Here is a 14800-nt window from a genome sequence, read left to right as displayed (position 1 = left end):
GAGAAGTGATTGTTGCCGTTTGCGGACTCCCGGAGCTCTATATCTATATAAAATATATAGGTATTCATATAATGTAATATCTAATATCACGGCCAAAAGATACGTGCGCATCAGATGCTATTATGAATCATAAAGACTGCGTCTGACGTCCCTGGTACTTCCACAACAAGTAAAGACTTCTAGAGGGGGTTATCTCAGCCATGGTTGAGAAGAATTTGGGGAAAGGAACTTTGGCTTTGACTCTCTGAAGATTGAACCGCGACATGGAGGAGAAAGGGATTGTACTCCCGGAGCTAAACTGCCGGATTGCCGCCAAGGCTCTGGCGGCAGTCCGGCAGCTCTGGCGGGCTCCCTGTCAGTCAGTCACATGGCAAACTGACGAATTAGATATCTATTTTTGTATGGAATATCCCTGCTTCTGAGATGCGCGAACACCTCCGCCCAGCGCTCGTCCGCTGGTCCACAAAATCTTAGCTATGCTCTGATTGGAGGCGGCTGGGGAAGTGGGAGGTAATATTCAAATGTACCCCCTTCCTACTGAGGAGGGGGCGACCGAAACAGACTCGCTCGTTTAGTAACTGTAGGCGGGGTACAACACTCCATAGAAATGCATTGACAACTGAAATAATTGAATTATTTCAGGTGTCAATACATTGCTAAGAAGTGTTGAATTCACTAGCTCTTTCCTTACACTTCAATAAAAAAAAAGAAAAAGCTTCTGAGGGGGTATTTGGCTGGATGTTATGGTGTTATGGTGGACCTAAGGGTGAATTTACTACGAACCATCCCTTTAATATTAAGAAACACGTGATCTTAATTGTCATAAATAATAATAATCAATGATTCCTCCTCCAACTATCCAATAATTGAATGATCAGAATCAACCTGACCATTACATTATTAAATCATTAAAAAAAAAATACTTCATATTCTGTTGATTATGTTTAAGTTAAGTGTTATTAAGGTAGCCAGCAAAGAAAACAAAGCACCTCACACATAACCTTGGGTTACAATTTCAATCATTTTCGCGAGGTTTGAATTGCTGGGGTCGAATGGAGCCCGAGGATAAAAAGATGTCAGTCCACTTGAAGATCAGAGAACAACAGGAATAGTTAGGGGTCTCACCAGGGGTGTAGAACTGGGGGGACAGGGTGGGATAGAATACGGTCTGGGTGAACACCGTCATCAAGAACGCATCTTCAAGCCGTGCCTTGTCGTGGGCGAGGCCTGGGGGGATATATAATCAACCTTTATTTAAACACAGTGGTAGGCACCACACAAACACACACACACACACACACACACACACACACACACACTTGAGCTGAGTTCGAAATCGTTCCCTATACACTCACTAGCTATTCCCTACATAGTGTTCATGATATAGTGCACTATATAGGGAACGAACAAACGAGAATTCGGACTCTACGCTGAACATTTCTAAACGTCATTTGCGTCAGTAAATGCACCGGGTATTTGTGTGCCGCAGACAGATGCGCCCACATCATGTAAACAAACCGGGCACTCTCGAGGAAAACTGGAGGTTGTATTGATGTTGAATGTTACATTTCCTTGATAAAGGTTTTTTTTAAATTAATTTTTAATGTTACATTTTCGATGTTGAATCCCAAATAAATTGTTGACAGTTCTAAACGAAAGCCGGAGACTCCATTAAATGTATACGTTTTCGCGGTTATTCAGCTTCTTCTTCTCTCCCGGAAAAACACAACCGCATTGCATTGTGGTATACGGGAGTAACATGTATGGAACATCGTATGTACACTCACATTTTGGGTATGTTAAGTCCACTATATAGTGCATGAAATTAACCACTGAGAATTCGAACACCACTACAAAATGGCGAGCACCCTATGTAGTAGGGGTGGGAAAAATAATCGATTCTTCGATGCATCGCGATTCTCGCTTGAACGATTCTGTATCGATTCTAACTTGCGTTAGTGCTGGGCGCTATACCTGTTCACACTGAATAACGGTGAGTATTTTCGTCAGGATATGATTTTTTTATATACCACCATACCACCATAGGTGTATTTGATTACACAACGTTCGGAATGCAGCGCTGCGCGACACTGTTTCAGACGGGACCCTTTTCAATGTTGCGCTTAACACGCATGGTACGACCAAGACTTTTATAGGTCCATGAATGCGAGGCGTGGTATTTCAGGCCAACTGGTAAAATAGTGTGTCACGGCTTTCTAACATATAAACCATAAAGCCTATGGGCGCCTCGAGACTCGGGACGGACTTGTCAACGCGCTGCGGCATCGCTTACTTGATGTTGTTTTGATTGAAGATCGGCAGGTTGTAGTGGGTGGACGTGAATGAACGTGTGTGTGTGTGTGTGTGTGTGTGTGTGTGTGTGTGTGTGTGTGTGTGTGTGTGTGTGTGTGTGTGTGTGTGTGTGTGTGTGTGTGTGTGTGTGTGTGTGTGTGTGTGTGTGTGTGTGTGTGTGTGTGTGTGTGTGTGTGTGTGTGTGTGTGTGTCTGTGTGTGTTGCGAGCAAATGTAATTTTAAAGTAACAAACAAACAAACTCAAAGCCGATGCATGCATCGAAAACTTTCTGTTCAAAACCAAATAAACAAATCAAAGACAGAGTTGTTATTCGCTTCAAATACTTTTTCGTTTCAAAACTTGGGAATTAAAGGCCCACTATGCAACTTTTTTAGCCAAAATTACATTAATTATGCTGGTTGAGAGTTATTCTGATGGTTCTGCAACCATTTCTGGGTCGTTTGGTGGGTGTGTCATTGCCCCATGTCACCTCTCCAAGGAAAAAGCGCATATGCAACTTGCTCTGGTCGGACCGACACAATCCGGATGTGACGCAGCGGAAGTATCCAATCGCGCCTCGAAAATGTAGTCTTGAAAATGCTTTACGGCACTTTTTTTTGTTGTGAGCCCTGTATGTTTCTAAACATGCTTGGTTGCAATCATATAAACACCTTTGTTTCCATGGGTGTTTTGCTGTTCGTCTGTCTCGTCCCCCAGATACAGACTGAATCCCCGAATCCAGGTTCTTGTTTATTTCGATTATTATGTTGGCCAACACTCTTACACTGATTATTCTGTTCAACCTAAGATAAAACAATTATAATCTAGGATATAAATACTCCTCGTCAACTATAAAAAAGGATGGATTTATGTTTATTGCAATACAAATACACCATTTTAAAAATGTATAACCTTGCCTACACTTTATGAACATCTACTTCGGACATGGCTCCACGCATTCGCCGGCTTCTTTGAAAACAAATGCACATGGCTCGCGTAGAAGAGCATGGGGAAGGGACGTCAACGAGTTGTTACGACAGTGTTGTGAAATATCTACTACAAAGCTGGAGGGGGCGCTGTGTAGAGAAATGTGCGTGCCAAAACCAAGAAAACAGCGAAGAAGTGCCCGAAGTTGCATAGTGGGCCTTTAATACAGCGCGGTACTGAGCGGTTGAAAACAATGTTGGTGTCTCCTGTGGCTGCCTTGCGCACCCGAGTTATATTACTTAATATGACTTTGGCAGTAATGATGCGCCATGATGTGTGCCTGCCTGCTTTCAGCGAGTAATTAATATTATTTGTAATTATTTTTTAAAAAGATATTTATCAGTCACAGCACTCACAGCAGCCTCTTCGGAAAAGTCGTCATTTAATGCAAACCGTAAATCTTGCATATCAAGTAGGCTAGCAAACACCGTTGCCATTCAACTCAGTGTCCGCTGACTTTCTGCTTAATGTGAAACTCATAACAAGTCGTGCATGTATGCAAGTGTGTGCGGTTTCGTTTTTTTAAGAACCGGTTCGAGAACCGTTTTAGCACTGGAACCGTTTGAAAAGTACCGAGTAGGCACCGGTATCGGATAAAACCCAAACGATACCCAACCCTAGTTATAATGCAAGCTGCATTGATTATTGCATTGTTCATAGAAAGTCATATTTGTGACAAAAGCTTTCTCTCTTATGAAATATTAGATAAGTTAATTCATCTGTCGATGTCTTTAATGATCATCACAAAAGTAGGAAGTAAATAGCAAACTGAGTAGCAAACCCAGATGTATAGATATATATCTTTGAAAATCACGCTTGGAAATGTTCATAAAAAAAATAGTTTAATCGATAATCGCTTCAGAATCGAATCGTTGACCTCATAATCGGAATCGAATCGTGAGGTGCGAAGAGATTCCCACACCTCTATATAGTGCACTATATCCGTGATAGGGAATGATTTCGAACACAGCTTTAGAGTGGCGGATTGTTATCTGTAGTGTGAAGACACAATATTTAGAATGGAGGATGGACATCTACAGTGTAAAGACAGTATGTTTAGAGTTGAGGATTGATATCTACAATGTTAAGACACTATATTTAGAGTAGAGGATTGATATGTAAAATATAAAAGACACTATATTTAGAGCAGAACATTTTTTCTCAAAGTGCGGCCCGCGGGCCAACATTGGCCCGCAGAAACATTCCTGACAGCCCGCAATGACATACAAACAAAATAATAAAGATTTTTTTACCTTTATTATTATATCAATATTAATTTAAACAAAAATAAATAAATATGAAGCGAAAAGTCGACTCTCTAGCTTTCAATTATATCTTGTTACATTTGTTCGTTTCAATCCGACTGTACATTACTTTGAAAGGATGAACCTCAGTTTCGAGATTTAGACCTCACATGACCTCACTCACGCAATGTTTTTTTTCACCACTGGGATGCTGACGGCGTTCCCCGCCTAATTTCTTTTTCTTTGGCGGCCCTCAGTCAAATTCTGGGTTCCTATATTGGCCCTCAACTGTCCAAACTTTGAGAACCCCTGGAGTAGAGGATCGATATCTACAGTGTAATGACAATATCTTTAAAATGGAGGATCGAAAATCTACAGTGTGAAGGCAGTATGTTTAGAGTGGAGGATTGATATCTACAATGTAAAGACAGTATGTTTAGAGTGGAGGATTGATATCTACAGTTTAAAGACAGTATGTGTAGAGTGGGGGATTGATATCTACAGTGTAAAGACAGTATGTGTAGAGTAGGGCTGTCAACGAATATTCGAAGTTCGAATATTCGTTCGAAATGTATCCAAAAACGCGAATTCGAACGTGAAAATTAATATTTGAATGTGAAAAAACACTCCCGCGGTACAAGCGCCTCTATCTGCTTTGTGAATGAGCCTCTGTCTGTTCGCGATGTCCCTCATAATATTCGAATGTGAAAAAACACTCCCGCGGTACAAGTGTAACAGACTAGTATTGTGAAGAGCGAATGTATTTTGTCCCCTCGGGGTTTCCGTACTTTGATATAGGTATTCCAGCTCGGCTATGCCATTCAATAAGCATCCGAAGTAGAGCTCAGGGAGCTAGTAGTCTGGCTGGTGAAAGCTGCTATAATGCAATGTTCTCGGCAAAGTCCGAGACAGCTTTTTTTTCATGAATCCGAACGGTGCGTAGTGCTGGCCCTTTCGCTGGCATGGTGGAAGACGTAGGCGACATGCATTTTTTTCTTTATCGATTTTAATAGGCCTTCTCGATAAATGGTAAGCAAAGCAAGGAACGTTACCACTAGCATACTTTGTAACATTCAGAAGCGGGCGTCTTCTTCAGATTACTATAGTTTGCGCGCTTGCAGGTGTGGTGGTGAAATGCAAGCGATACAAAGTTGTGGCTTTTCATGATTAGGCCTCCACGTTACTGGGCTGTTTATAGGATATATATATATATCCCACTAATTTGAACCATGGTTTTGTCGCATTATTGACATATTGACGGCAACTGCGTAAAATAGGCAACCAGATATTCGAATAGTTCGAATTCGTGATTTTTTTCCAAACGAACATTCGAATGTCATTTTTGAGCAATTTTGACAGCCCTAGTGTAGAGTGGAGGATTGATATCAACAATGTAAAGACAGTATATTTAGAGTGGAGGATTGATATCTACAATGTAAAGAGAGTATATTTAGAGTGGAGGATTTACATCTACAGTGTAAAGACAGTATGTGTAGAGTGGAGGATTGTATCTACAATGTAAAGACATTATATTTAGAGTAGGATCGATATCTAGTGTAAATACAATATTTTTAGAACGGAGGATCAAAATCTACAGTGTGAAGACAGTATGTGTAGAGTGGAGGATTGATATCTACAATGTAAGGACAGTATGTTTAGAGTGGAAGATTGATATCTACAATGTAAAGACAGTATGTGTAGAGTGGGGGATTGATATCTACAGTGTAAGGACAGTATGTGTAGAGTGGGGGATGGATATCTACAGTGTGGAGACAGTGGTTAGAGTAGAGGATGCCATCTGCAGTGTGAAGACATTAACAAGAGCATGAGGTTTAGGTGGGGTGCTGTTGCATGATGTCCACTAGGTGGTGCTGTTGTGTCACGTACCAGGACGCGAGATATGGATTTCCCAGTCCAGTGGAAATGTGGACAGCCAGACACTGAATCGGTCTGCATCCTCCACCGTGACGAATTCGACAAATATCTACACACACACACAACATTTTTTTTCAGGTTGCCATTTGTTAAGCAAATTAGGTAGAACAGATCAGGAAGTGCATGTTTGTACCTTGCCAATCAGCGGCAGGTAGTGCCTGACTCCTCCGGTCTTGAGGACGCCTTTAAAGATGTCGTCCATCGAGGATTCGCAATAAGGAATGTTGTTGATGAACACCAGTCTGTTCTCCAATGTAGACTCATCATAAAGCTAGACCACAGGAAGTAGACATTCAACACCTGGGCTGGATTCCATCAGGAGTGATTTGACTTGTGCCCCCTATCAAAATCTGAAGATGTTCCCCTCAATCGCCATTGTGCAAAACTTCAAATCCCCTTAACCCCTTAAGGAAACTTCATCTCCATCATTGGACAATGCGTGGGTCTTGAGGGTACAGTAAATACCATGTACAGCACAGGGTATAGCAAAAGGAAGTGTTTCAGATTCCTCCAGTACCTCATTGGATTCGGTAATAAAGCCAGAACCTTTTTCGGACAAGCACGATGTTTAACATATTCCGGCTGATCGCACCGCCTTACAGACACAGGTGACTGTATTGATCCCAGATTAAGTTCATCTCAAAATAAAGTGCCCACAAATTGCACAGGTCCTCTGGTTCCAATAATTAACAAAACAAAAGCAGTGCAGATCTCACATTGACTCACACACTTCGGTAGTGGGAAGAGTTAAAGAGTCTGATGGCCAGTGGAATGAGGGATTTACTGTGGCACTCAGTGGAACTTCAACTTTTATTTCACTTTAACAAACGTGATTTCTAAGAAGAATGAAGGTTGTGATGTCCCAGATCGCAGTGGGAGTGTGAGTGTGTGCGTGTCACCTTTTCACTCCAGCGCAGAAGATGTTTATAGAAGGTGATCTGAAAGGCAGTGAGGGGTCATTACCAGGGTTACAGCGCCTCCACTAAACGACAAACCTGCTCCACTAACAACTTCAGTTTTCAAAATATCACGACTGTGCATGTCCATGTAAGCGGCTGCATTCAATCTTAAATATATACTGTACATATAGCTATTGGCTGCCAATAGCCTGATTTTGTATACTATAGAACAGTGGTTTTCAAACTGTGGGGCGCGGCCCCCCTGGGGGGCGCCAGAGTTCTTCAGGGGGGGCGCGACATGAGAAAAAAATAAACCCGAAGAAAAACCTGAAAGTCGATGATTCAAATCATCAATCGTACTTCAACTGTAGAAGTAACCTAACTAAATACATTTTCAACCGTTTATCTTCGTGCAAACCATTTAACAAATCTACACACTTGTATCTTCAATAATATCGAAACAGAATTTCGATATCATTTAAAATTTCTTCAGAACCACCGTTTTAGTTTCATACCGCTTCGTTTTCAGCTGTTTTCATTGAAGACGTCTGCCCATTCTGATACACCTAGTTCTAGACATCGTAACTCATTCATTTTTCAACCGTTACCATTGTTCAAACCATTGAACAAATCTACACACTTGTATCTTCAATACTATCCAAACGGAATTTTGATAGCATTTATACTTTTTTCAGAATCACAGTTTTAGTTTCAGACCGGCATCGTTTTCAGTTGCTTATAATAATTTAGGTCACCATAGCAACGCCGGTAAACAAACCCCGCCGAATAGTCGAATCTCTGGACTGAAAAAGCAGATCTGATTCGACTCTGAAAATTCAGAGTCGGGGACCCTGAATGAATCTGTGTAAACTGGCAGTTTACACAGATTAAGATGTTCAAATCTATTTAAAAAAGGTTAAGCTAAAACATGCTTAGATAAAGTTGTTAAATTGTGTTAAGAAATGTGTTTAAAAACGCACAAAGATGTTGTAATGTTTCAGAAATATGTTTAAAATGTTTAAAAAATATGTTTAAAATGTTTCAAAAATATGTTTCAAAAATATGTTTCAAATGTTTAAAAAATATGTTTCAAATGTTTTAAAATTATGATCAGAGATGTTTAAAATGTGTAAAATAATTAAGATAGCTTTCGAAATACAGGTCTTTAGAAAAAAAATATTTGGGGGGGGGGGGGGGGGGCTCATTTGAATTTTTTCTCTGAGGGGGGGCTCACTCTCTCACACTTTGAAAACCCCTGCTATAGAATAATACAAAATAAAGTAATTATAGATTACAAGCAAGAGAAACAGGGGCCGGTCTCTGTTGAAATAGGGGGCTTTGTTACGTCAGACTAAGCCCAGTATTCACATCAAATCGTTTCAAGACCTCCATTGACTCAGAGAATGCGTTTTTCCCGTGTGTGTGTTTGTGCGTGTACCGGAGATTCAAGGGCGTTTTCCTTCAGAATGTGAAAGCGGACAGTTTCGAAGTTCAAGGAGGCTTCCATCACCAGCGCCTCAATCAGGGATGCCATCCTATTGGCCGTCATGGTTAAAAACGCCTGGACACACAAAGCAGTCGGCATCACTAAAAGAACAACAATGGCACTGATGCCCTGGACACAAATAAACAAACTATAACGGAGACCATCAGTGCGGTACAAAGTGACATGGTTGCAGGTTTAAAGTACAATGTATGTTTATGTTTCAACTTTACCGTGCAGTTGTCAGGAAGGATGAAGCATTTGTCCCAATAGATGTTGCCAAACTTCCCCAAAAAAGGTGTGATCAAAGACGGAGGGTAAGCATCGTATTCTATCTCTGGCAGATCAGTCACCATGATGGTGGCACCACCGGTGGCGTAGGGTAGAAACTACATCAAGAGAGCGGCAAAGAAACCAAGGTTAATTATTGGCCGTGTCTGCATGCATGAGTGTGTGTGTTTGATGCCGTTATTGGACCTACGTCATTCCATGTCCAACACTGAACATCAAGACATTCTGTTTAGATGACAGACAGAAAATAAGCGCTGTAAAAAGTCAGCAAGGTGATGGTCAAATTTCTTATTATGAGAGTAAAAATAGAGCCGTCAAAAATCATTAAAGCACACTATGCCCAAATCTAACCCCGGGCTAAAGGTACTTATTGATGAATGATGGGGGCAGATACTCACGAATTGATTCAAGGGAGAGGACTGTGGGGAAGACATCTGTGCAGCCTCGCGTGACCTTGTTGTTGCTGAGCTCGATTACCTTGTTGTCAGGTGTAGGTGTTAGGTTGTCAGAAGGGGGCGTCTTGTTGTCGGAAGTGGGCGTCTCGTTTTCGGACATGGTTGTTGTGTTGCCGGTTGTGGTCGTGTCGCTGCCAGGTGTGATCGTTACGTTTAGGGGCGTGGCCGCCTTGTCGGGTGTGGTCCTCTTGTTTTCAGACATGGTTGATGTGTTTCCGGTTGTGGTCGTGTCACTGCCAGGTGTGGCCATCTTGTTGCCGGGCGTTGCTGTGCTGTCAGGCACAGTCGTTGTGTTGCTAGGCATGGATGTCTTTTTGCAGAGAATAGGCGCTGTAAAAAGTCAGCAAGGTGATGGTCACATTTTTTTAAAAGAGTGGAAAAAGAGCCGTCAAAAATCACTAAAGCACACTATGCCCAAATCTAACCCCGGGCTGAAGGTACCTATTGATGAATGATGGGGGTAGATACTCACGAATTGATCCGAGGAAGAGGACTGTGGGGAAGACTTCTGTGTCGCCTTGCATGTCCGTGTTGTTGCTGAGCTCGATTGCCTTGATGTCAGGCGTGGGTGTTACGTTGTTGGAAGTGGGCGTCTTGTCGTCGGAAGTGGGCGTCTTGTTGCCGGGTGTGGTCATCTTGCTTTCAGACATGGTTGTTGTGTTGCCGGTTGTGGTCGTATCGCTGCCGGGTGTGATCGTTACGTTAACGGGCGGGGCCATCTTGTTACCAGGCGTGGCCGTCTTGTTGTCGGGTGTGGTCGTCTTATTTTCAGAAATGGTTGTTGTGTTTCCGGTTGTGGTCGCGTCACTGCCAGGTGTGGCAGTGTTGTTGCTGAGCTTGATTGCCTTGTTGTCCAGCGTGGGTGTTATGTTGTCAGAAGTGGGCGTCTTGTTGCCGTTAGTGGGCGTCTTGTTGCCGTTAGTGGGCGTCTTGCTGCCGTTAGTTGGCGTCTTGTTGCCGTTAGTGGGCGTCTTGTTTTCAGACATGGTTGTTGTGTTGCCGGTTGTGGTCGTGTCGCTGCCAGGTGTGATCGTTACGTTAACGGGCGGGGCCATCTTGTCGCCGGGTGTGGCCGTATTGTTGACAGGCGTGGTTATAGTGTTGCCAGGGGTTATCTTCTTTTTGCTGGGCATGGTTGTGGTGCTACCAGGCGTGGCAATCTTGTTACCGGGTGTGGGCGTCTTGTCGCCGGGCGTTGCTGTGCTGCCAGGCACATTCGTTGTGATGCTAGGCAAGGATGTCTTTTTGCAGAGAACAGTAGTCTTGTTGCCGTTAGTGGGCGTCTTGTTGCCGGGTGTGGCCACCTTGTTTTCAGACATGGTTGTTGTGTTGCCGGTTGTGGTCGTGTCGCTGCCAGGTGTGATCGTTACGTTAACGGGCGGGGCCATCTTGCTGCCGGGTGTGGCCGTCTTGTTAAGAGGCGAGGCCGCCTTGTTGCCGGGTGTGGTCATCTTGGTACCAGGCGTGGCAGTCTTGTTACTAGGCGTGGCACTCTTGTTACCAGGCGTGGCCGCCTTGTTGCCGGGTGGGGTCATCTTGTTGCCGGGCGTTGTTGTGCTGCCAGGCACAGTCGTTGTGCTGCTAGGCATGGATGTCTTTTTGCAGAGAATAGCCGTCTTGTTGCCGGGTGTGGTCGTCTTGTTGTCAGGCAAGGTTGTTGCGTTGCTTGGCATGGTAGTGTTCTTGACAGAAGTGGCTGTTGTGTTGCCAGGGGTTGCAGTCTCGTTGCCAGGTATAATAGGTGCTGTGCCAGGCAGGGCGGGCTTTTTACCTGGCGTTGCCGCCATGCCGGGTGTGGTCACCTTGTTGTCAGGCGTGGTTGTTGACTTGCTGGGAGTAGACATCTTGTTGGCGTGCATGGTTGTCTTTTTGCCAGGCGTGGTTGTCTTGCTGCCAGGCGTGGTAGTCGCGTTGCCAGGCGTGGCCTTCTTGTTGCCAGGCGTGGTCCCTTTGGTACCGGGTGCGGTCGTTTTGATACCGGGCGCGGTCGTTTTGTTGCATTGCATGGAACTTAAGGGAGGTTCTGCCACAACATTGACGGCCATTGTAGCAGAGCTTTGTGCTTGGACAGAAGAGCCCGGGGTCGGAAGAAGGTGTGGCACTGTTGTTGTCCCAGGTACCTGTAAAGTCAACCATTTGGTTAGAGACAGAAAGGAGGAAGAGCCATTAGAGATACATGACGTGCGTGTTTGTCCGTTACCGCTATCTGTGTCACAGTGATTGGATTTCCACCAATCTTCAGCTCCGTAAAGCCGAGCAAGGCATGAGCGGCAGCTTCTTGTCGAAAGTACACCGTGGCCTAAAGACACAGGCATACAAAGCAAATCTTCTCATGAGCCATTCATAATAACGCTGTGGTGTGTGTGAATGTTTAGAGCTCTGTCTGAGCAGTGGTTAATTTTGGTGTCTGCAGTCGAGTGAGGGTTAAGCTTCTAAGTGTAACATTTCAAATACAACTTACATTTCAAATACAATAAAAAACAACAGCATTAAAAAAAAGTATCTAGAGTTGTTTCATCCGTTGTAACATGTTCCCCGCCTTCCTAGAACTCGAGCCCCAAAGACCTTTTTCTTTTGATCTCATCATGTTAGAATTCCAGCTTTAACAGTGTGTTCACTTACACCTTAAGTGGAAACATGTCATGGCTCTGGTTCAGTCCAACCAAAGTTTACTCTGACCTCAGGAGTTAACTACCAGGGGTTAGCACTCACCTCTTGTCGCACCACAGAAACGAGTATGCTTTTTCCGAACTTCTCCACAGCGGAGAACACCTGCTGCTGGGTGACCTTGGAGGGAAGCCCAGACAGGAGCAGGGGAGGGTGGGCCGGTACGAAGCCCAGGAGGCCCGACTAGACCCAGGAGACACAGAGTTATACACAGATACACGGAAACAGACGACGCAGAGAAAATAAAACATGAGATTCAAGTGGGAAAGAGGGAGGGTGAAATCTATTCAACTCGACTACTCACCCCTGGTGGTTTTGCAGATTTAATTGGTACACTCTTCTTAACCAGCACCTTCTTGATTCCCTTAACAGAGGAAGAGGACGAAGGTGGTTCATTCCCTCCTTTGGTCGAAGAAGTGGATGCCTGCTTCTGTTTATCACTAGATGAGGAAGAGGAGGATGGCTTCTTCTCGTCTCTAGATGATGAGGATGACCGCTTCTGTTCATCTCTAGATGAGGAAGAGGATGGCTTCCTCTCGTCTTTAGATGAGGAGGATGACGGCTTCTGTTCATCTCTAGATGAGGAAGAGGAGGATGGCTTCTTCTCGTCTGTCGATGATGAGGATGACGGCTTCTGTTCATCTCTAGATGAGGAAGAGGAGGATGGCTTCTTTTCTCTAGATGATGAGGATGACGGTTTCTGTTCATCTCTAGATGAGGAAGAGGAGGATGGCTTCTTGTCTCTAGATGATGAGGATGACGGCTTCTGTTCATCTCTAGATGAGGAAGGCTTCTTCTTGTCACTAGATGACGAGGATGACTGCTTCTGTTCATCTCTAGATGAGGAGGAGGAGGATGGCTTCTTCTCGTCTCTAGATGAGGAGGATGACTGCTTCTGTTCATCTCTAGATGACGAGGGGGAGGATGGCTTCTTTTCTTTAGATGAATCAGAGGATGATGATGAAGCGGCCTTCAGCTTGGCCAGCTCTGCCAGCAGCACTGGGGCCAGAGACTGGACCACAAGCTCTAGACTGGAGGAGCCAGTGAAGCTCTGGACACCTTGAGGGGAGGAGCGGGAGAAGGAGAGGAAGACAACAGGGGGAAGAAGAGGAGATGGAGAGAAAGTAGAAAGGAAAACGAGGTTAGAAAGACAGAGGGAAGAGGAGAATGGAGAAGCAGGAAGAGTCTGATCAGGTTTCACTTTGCCTGTATCTAACAATCTTAAATGTGCTTGACTCCCTCTCCTGATTCATCTACGGGGATATTCTGCAAGGTCTCTCTACCTCAATCTCTTTCTCCCTCGCCTTCCATTAGGTCTCTCTACCTGGTCTCTTACCAGAGGATTCCAGTAGTTTCTTGGCCAGCTGTTCTACGCTGGTCTCCTCTTGTCTGCGACCCGAAGACCTCCCATCGTGACTGCGCGACCGTCTTCGCTGAGATGAGGGGTGAGGGGATCGAGACCCAGAGCGGGACCTGGGAGGATCAAGATCACCATGAATACTAGACCATCGGTTTAGTAACTACTACTTATTACTGTGAAATGTATTACCGCTTTATTCACTAATAATGAAGAAATAAATATTAACCTTGTGTTGATGTCACTATTTTACACTTAACAGTGGTTTCGATTGGTAACGAGTGGTAAGTCGGTTACTGTTTCTATGGTTACTAGTGAACCATAAAACAATTCAAAGAAACAAGTAACCCAACACACCTGCGGTTGGGTCTGGTACCACGTGCATGCCGGGGCGATCGTGACCCCCGACCCCTTCGTGGGGACCCAGAGCTTCGCCTAGATCTCCTGGCTGCCTGCCTTTTGCCACGGCAACGGTCTGAGCTGGGGGAGGAGCTTGACGAGGAATGGGAGCGGCTTCTACGGCTGGTTAATGAGAAAGAAGGAACCAATCACAAAGAGGTGAGGTGGAAGGGCCAGACAGGAGGTCCAGTGTTTCCCACAGACCAGGTAATAATAATAATAATAAATATAATGTATATAGCGCTTAATATGGTACTCTAAGACGCTTTACATATTGCCCTATCAAAACTATGTAAGAAAGACTAGGAATAAAAGAAAAACAGAGGTTAAACATGAAGAATAAGGTGGGAGTTAGGTGGGGAAGGCTAGTGTGAAAAGGTATGTTTTGAGGGCAGATTTGAAAGAAGAGAGTGTTGGAGAGACTTTGATGTGGGAGGGGAGTGAATTCCAAAGGGTGGGGGCAGCAACTGAGAAGGCCCGATCACCCCAAGTCCGTCGCTCAGTCCGTGGAACTTGTAGCAGGTTTGCAGAATTGGACCTGAGGAATCGGGAGGGGGCGTGGTGATGGAGGAGGTCGGCAAGGTAGGGGGGGGCTAGGCTGTTGAGGGCCTTGTAGGTGATGAGTAAGATTTTGTAGGTAGCAATGTTTGGTGCTCCCGGACTTTCAGGCTGGCGGGGGGGGGGGGGGGGGGGTTCATTGCTCATTTAACAATATAAAAATAATAAATAATAATAGTCCTTCAAACTATCCAACAAACGATCGCTTCGATCGCAGCAATCGCTTCCCTGT

General features: G+C 44.4%; 1 protein-coding gene across 1 annotated transcript in view; it reads right to left on the bottom strand.

Moving 5' to 3' along the window:
• LOC115529134 (uncharacterized) overlaps window positions 1–14800 on the bottom strand; it is a 47813-nt gene that overhangs the window by 14151 nt on the left and 18862 nt on the right. The window contains exons 6-19 of the mRNA XM_030337626.1: window positions 13969–14133; window positions 13591–13727; window positions 12559–13313; window positions 12300–12437; window positions 11788–11886; window positions 10060–11707; window positions 9531–9917; window positions 9323–9357; window positions 9075–9230; window positions 8797–8919; window positions 7359–7397; window positions 6593–6730; window positions 6412–6508; window positions 1126–1227 (exon numbers count right to left, since the gene is read on the bottom strand). Coding sequence (XP_030193486.1) covers window positions 1126–1227; window positions 6412–6508; window positions 6593–6730; window positions 7359–7397; window positions 8797–8919; window positions 9075–9230; window positions 9323–9357; window positions 9531–9917; window positions 10060–11632 — 2650 coding nt within the window. The 5' untranslated portion in view covers window positions 11633–11707; window positions 11788–11886; window positions 12300–12437; ... (1 more) ...; window positions 13591–13727; window positions 13969–14133. The remainder of the gene's footprint in view (window positions 1–1125; window positions 1228–6411; window positions 6509–6592; window positions 6731–7358; window positions 7398–8796; window positions 8920–9074; window positions 9231–9322; window positions 9358–9530; window positions 9918–10059; window positions 11708–11787; window positions 11887–12299; window positions 12438–12558; window positions 13314–13590; window positions 13728–13968; window positions 14134–14800) is intronic.

This window comes from Gadus morhua, chromosome 17 (assembly GCF_902167405.1).
Source record: "Gadus morhua chromosome 17, gadMor3.0, whole genome shotgun sequence".
Lineage (NCBI taxonomy): Eukaryota > Metazoa > Chordata > Actinopteri > Gadiformes > Gadidae > Gadus > Gadus morhua.
Note: the sequence above shows the minus strand (reverse complement) of the source record. Positions and strands in the feature narration are given on the sequence as shown.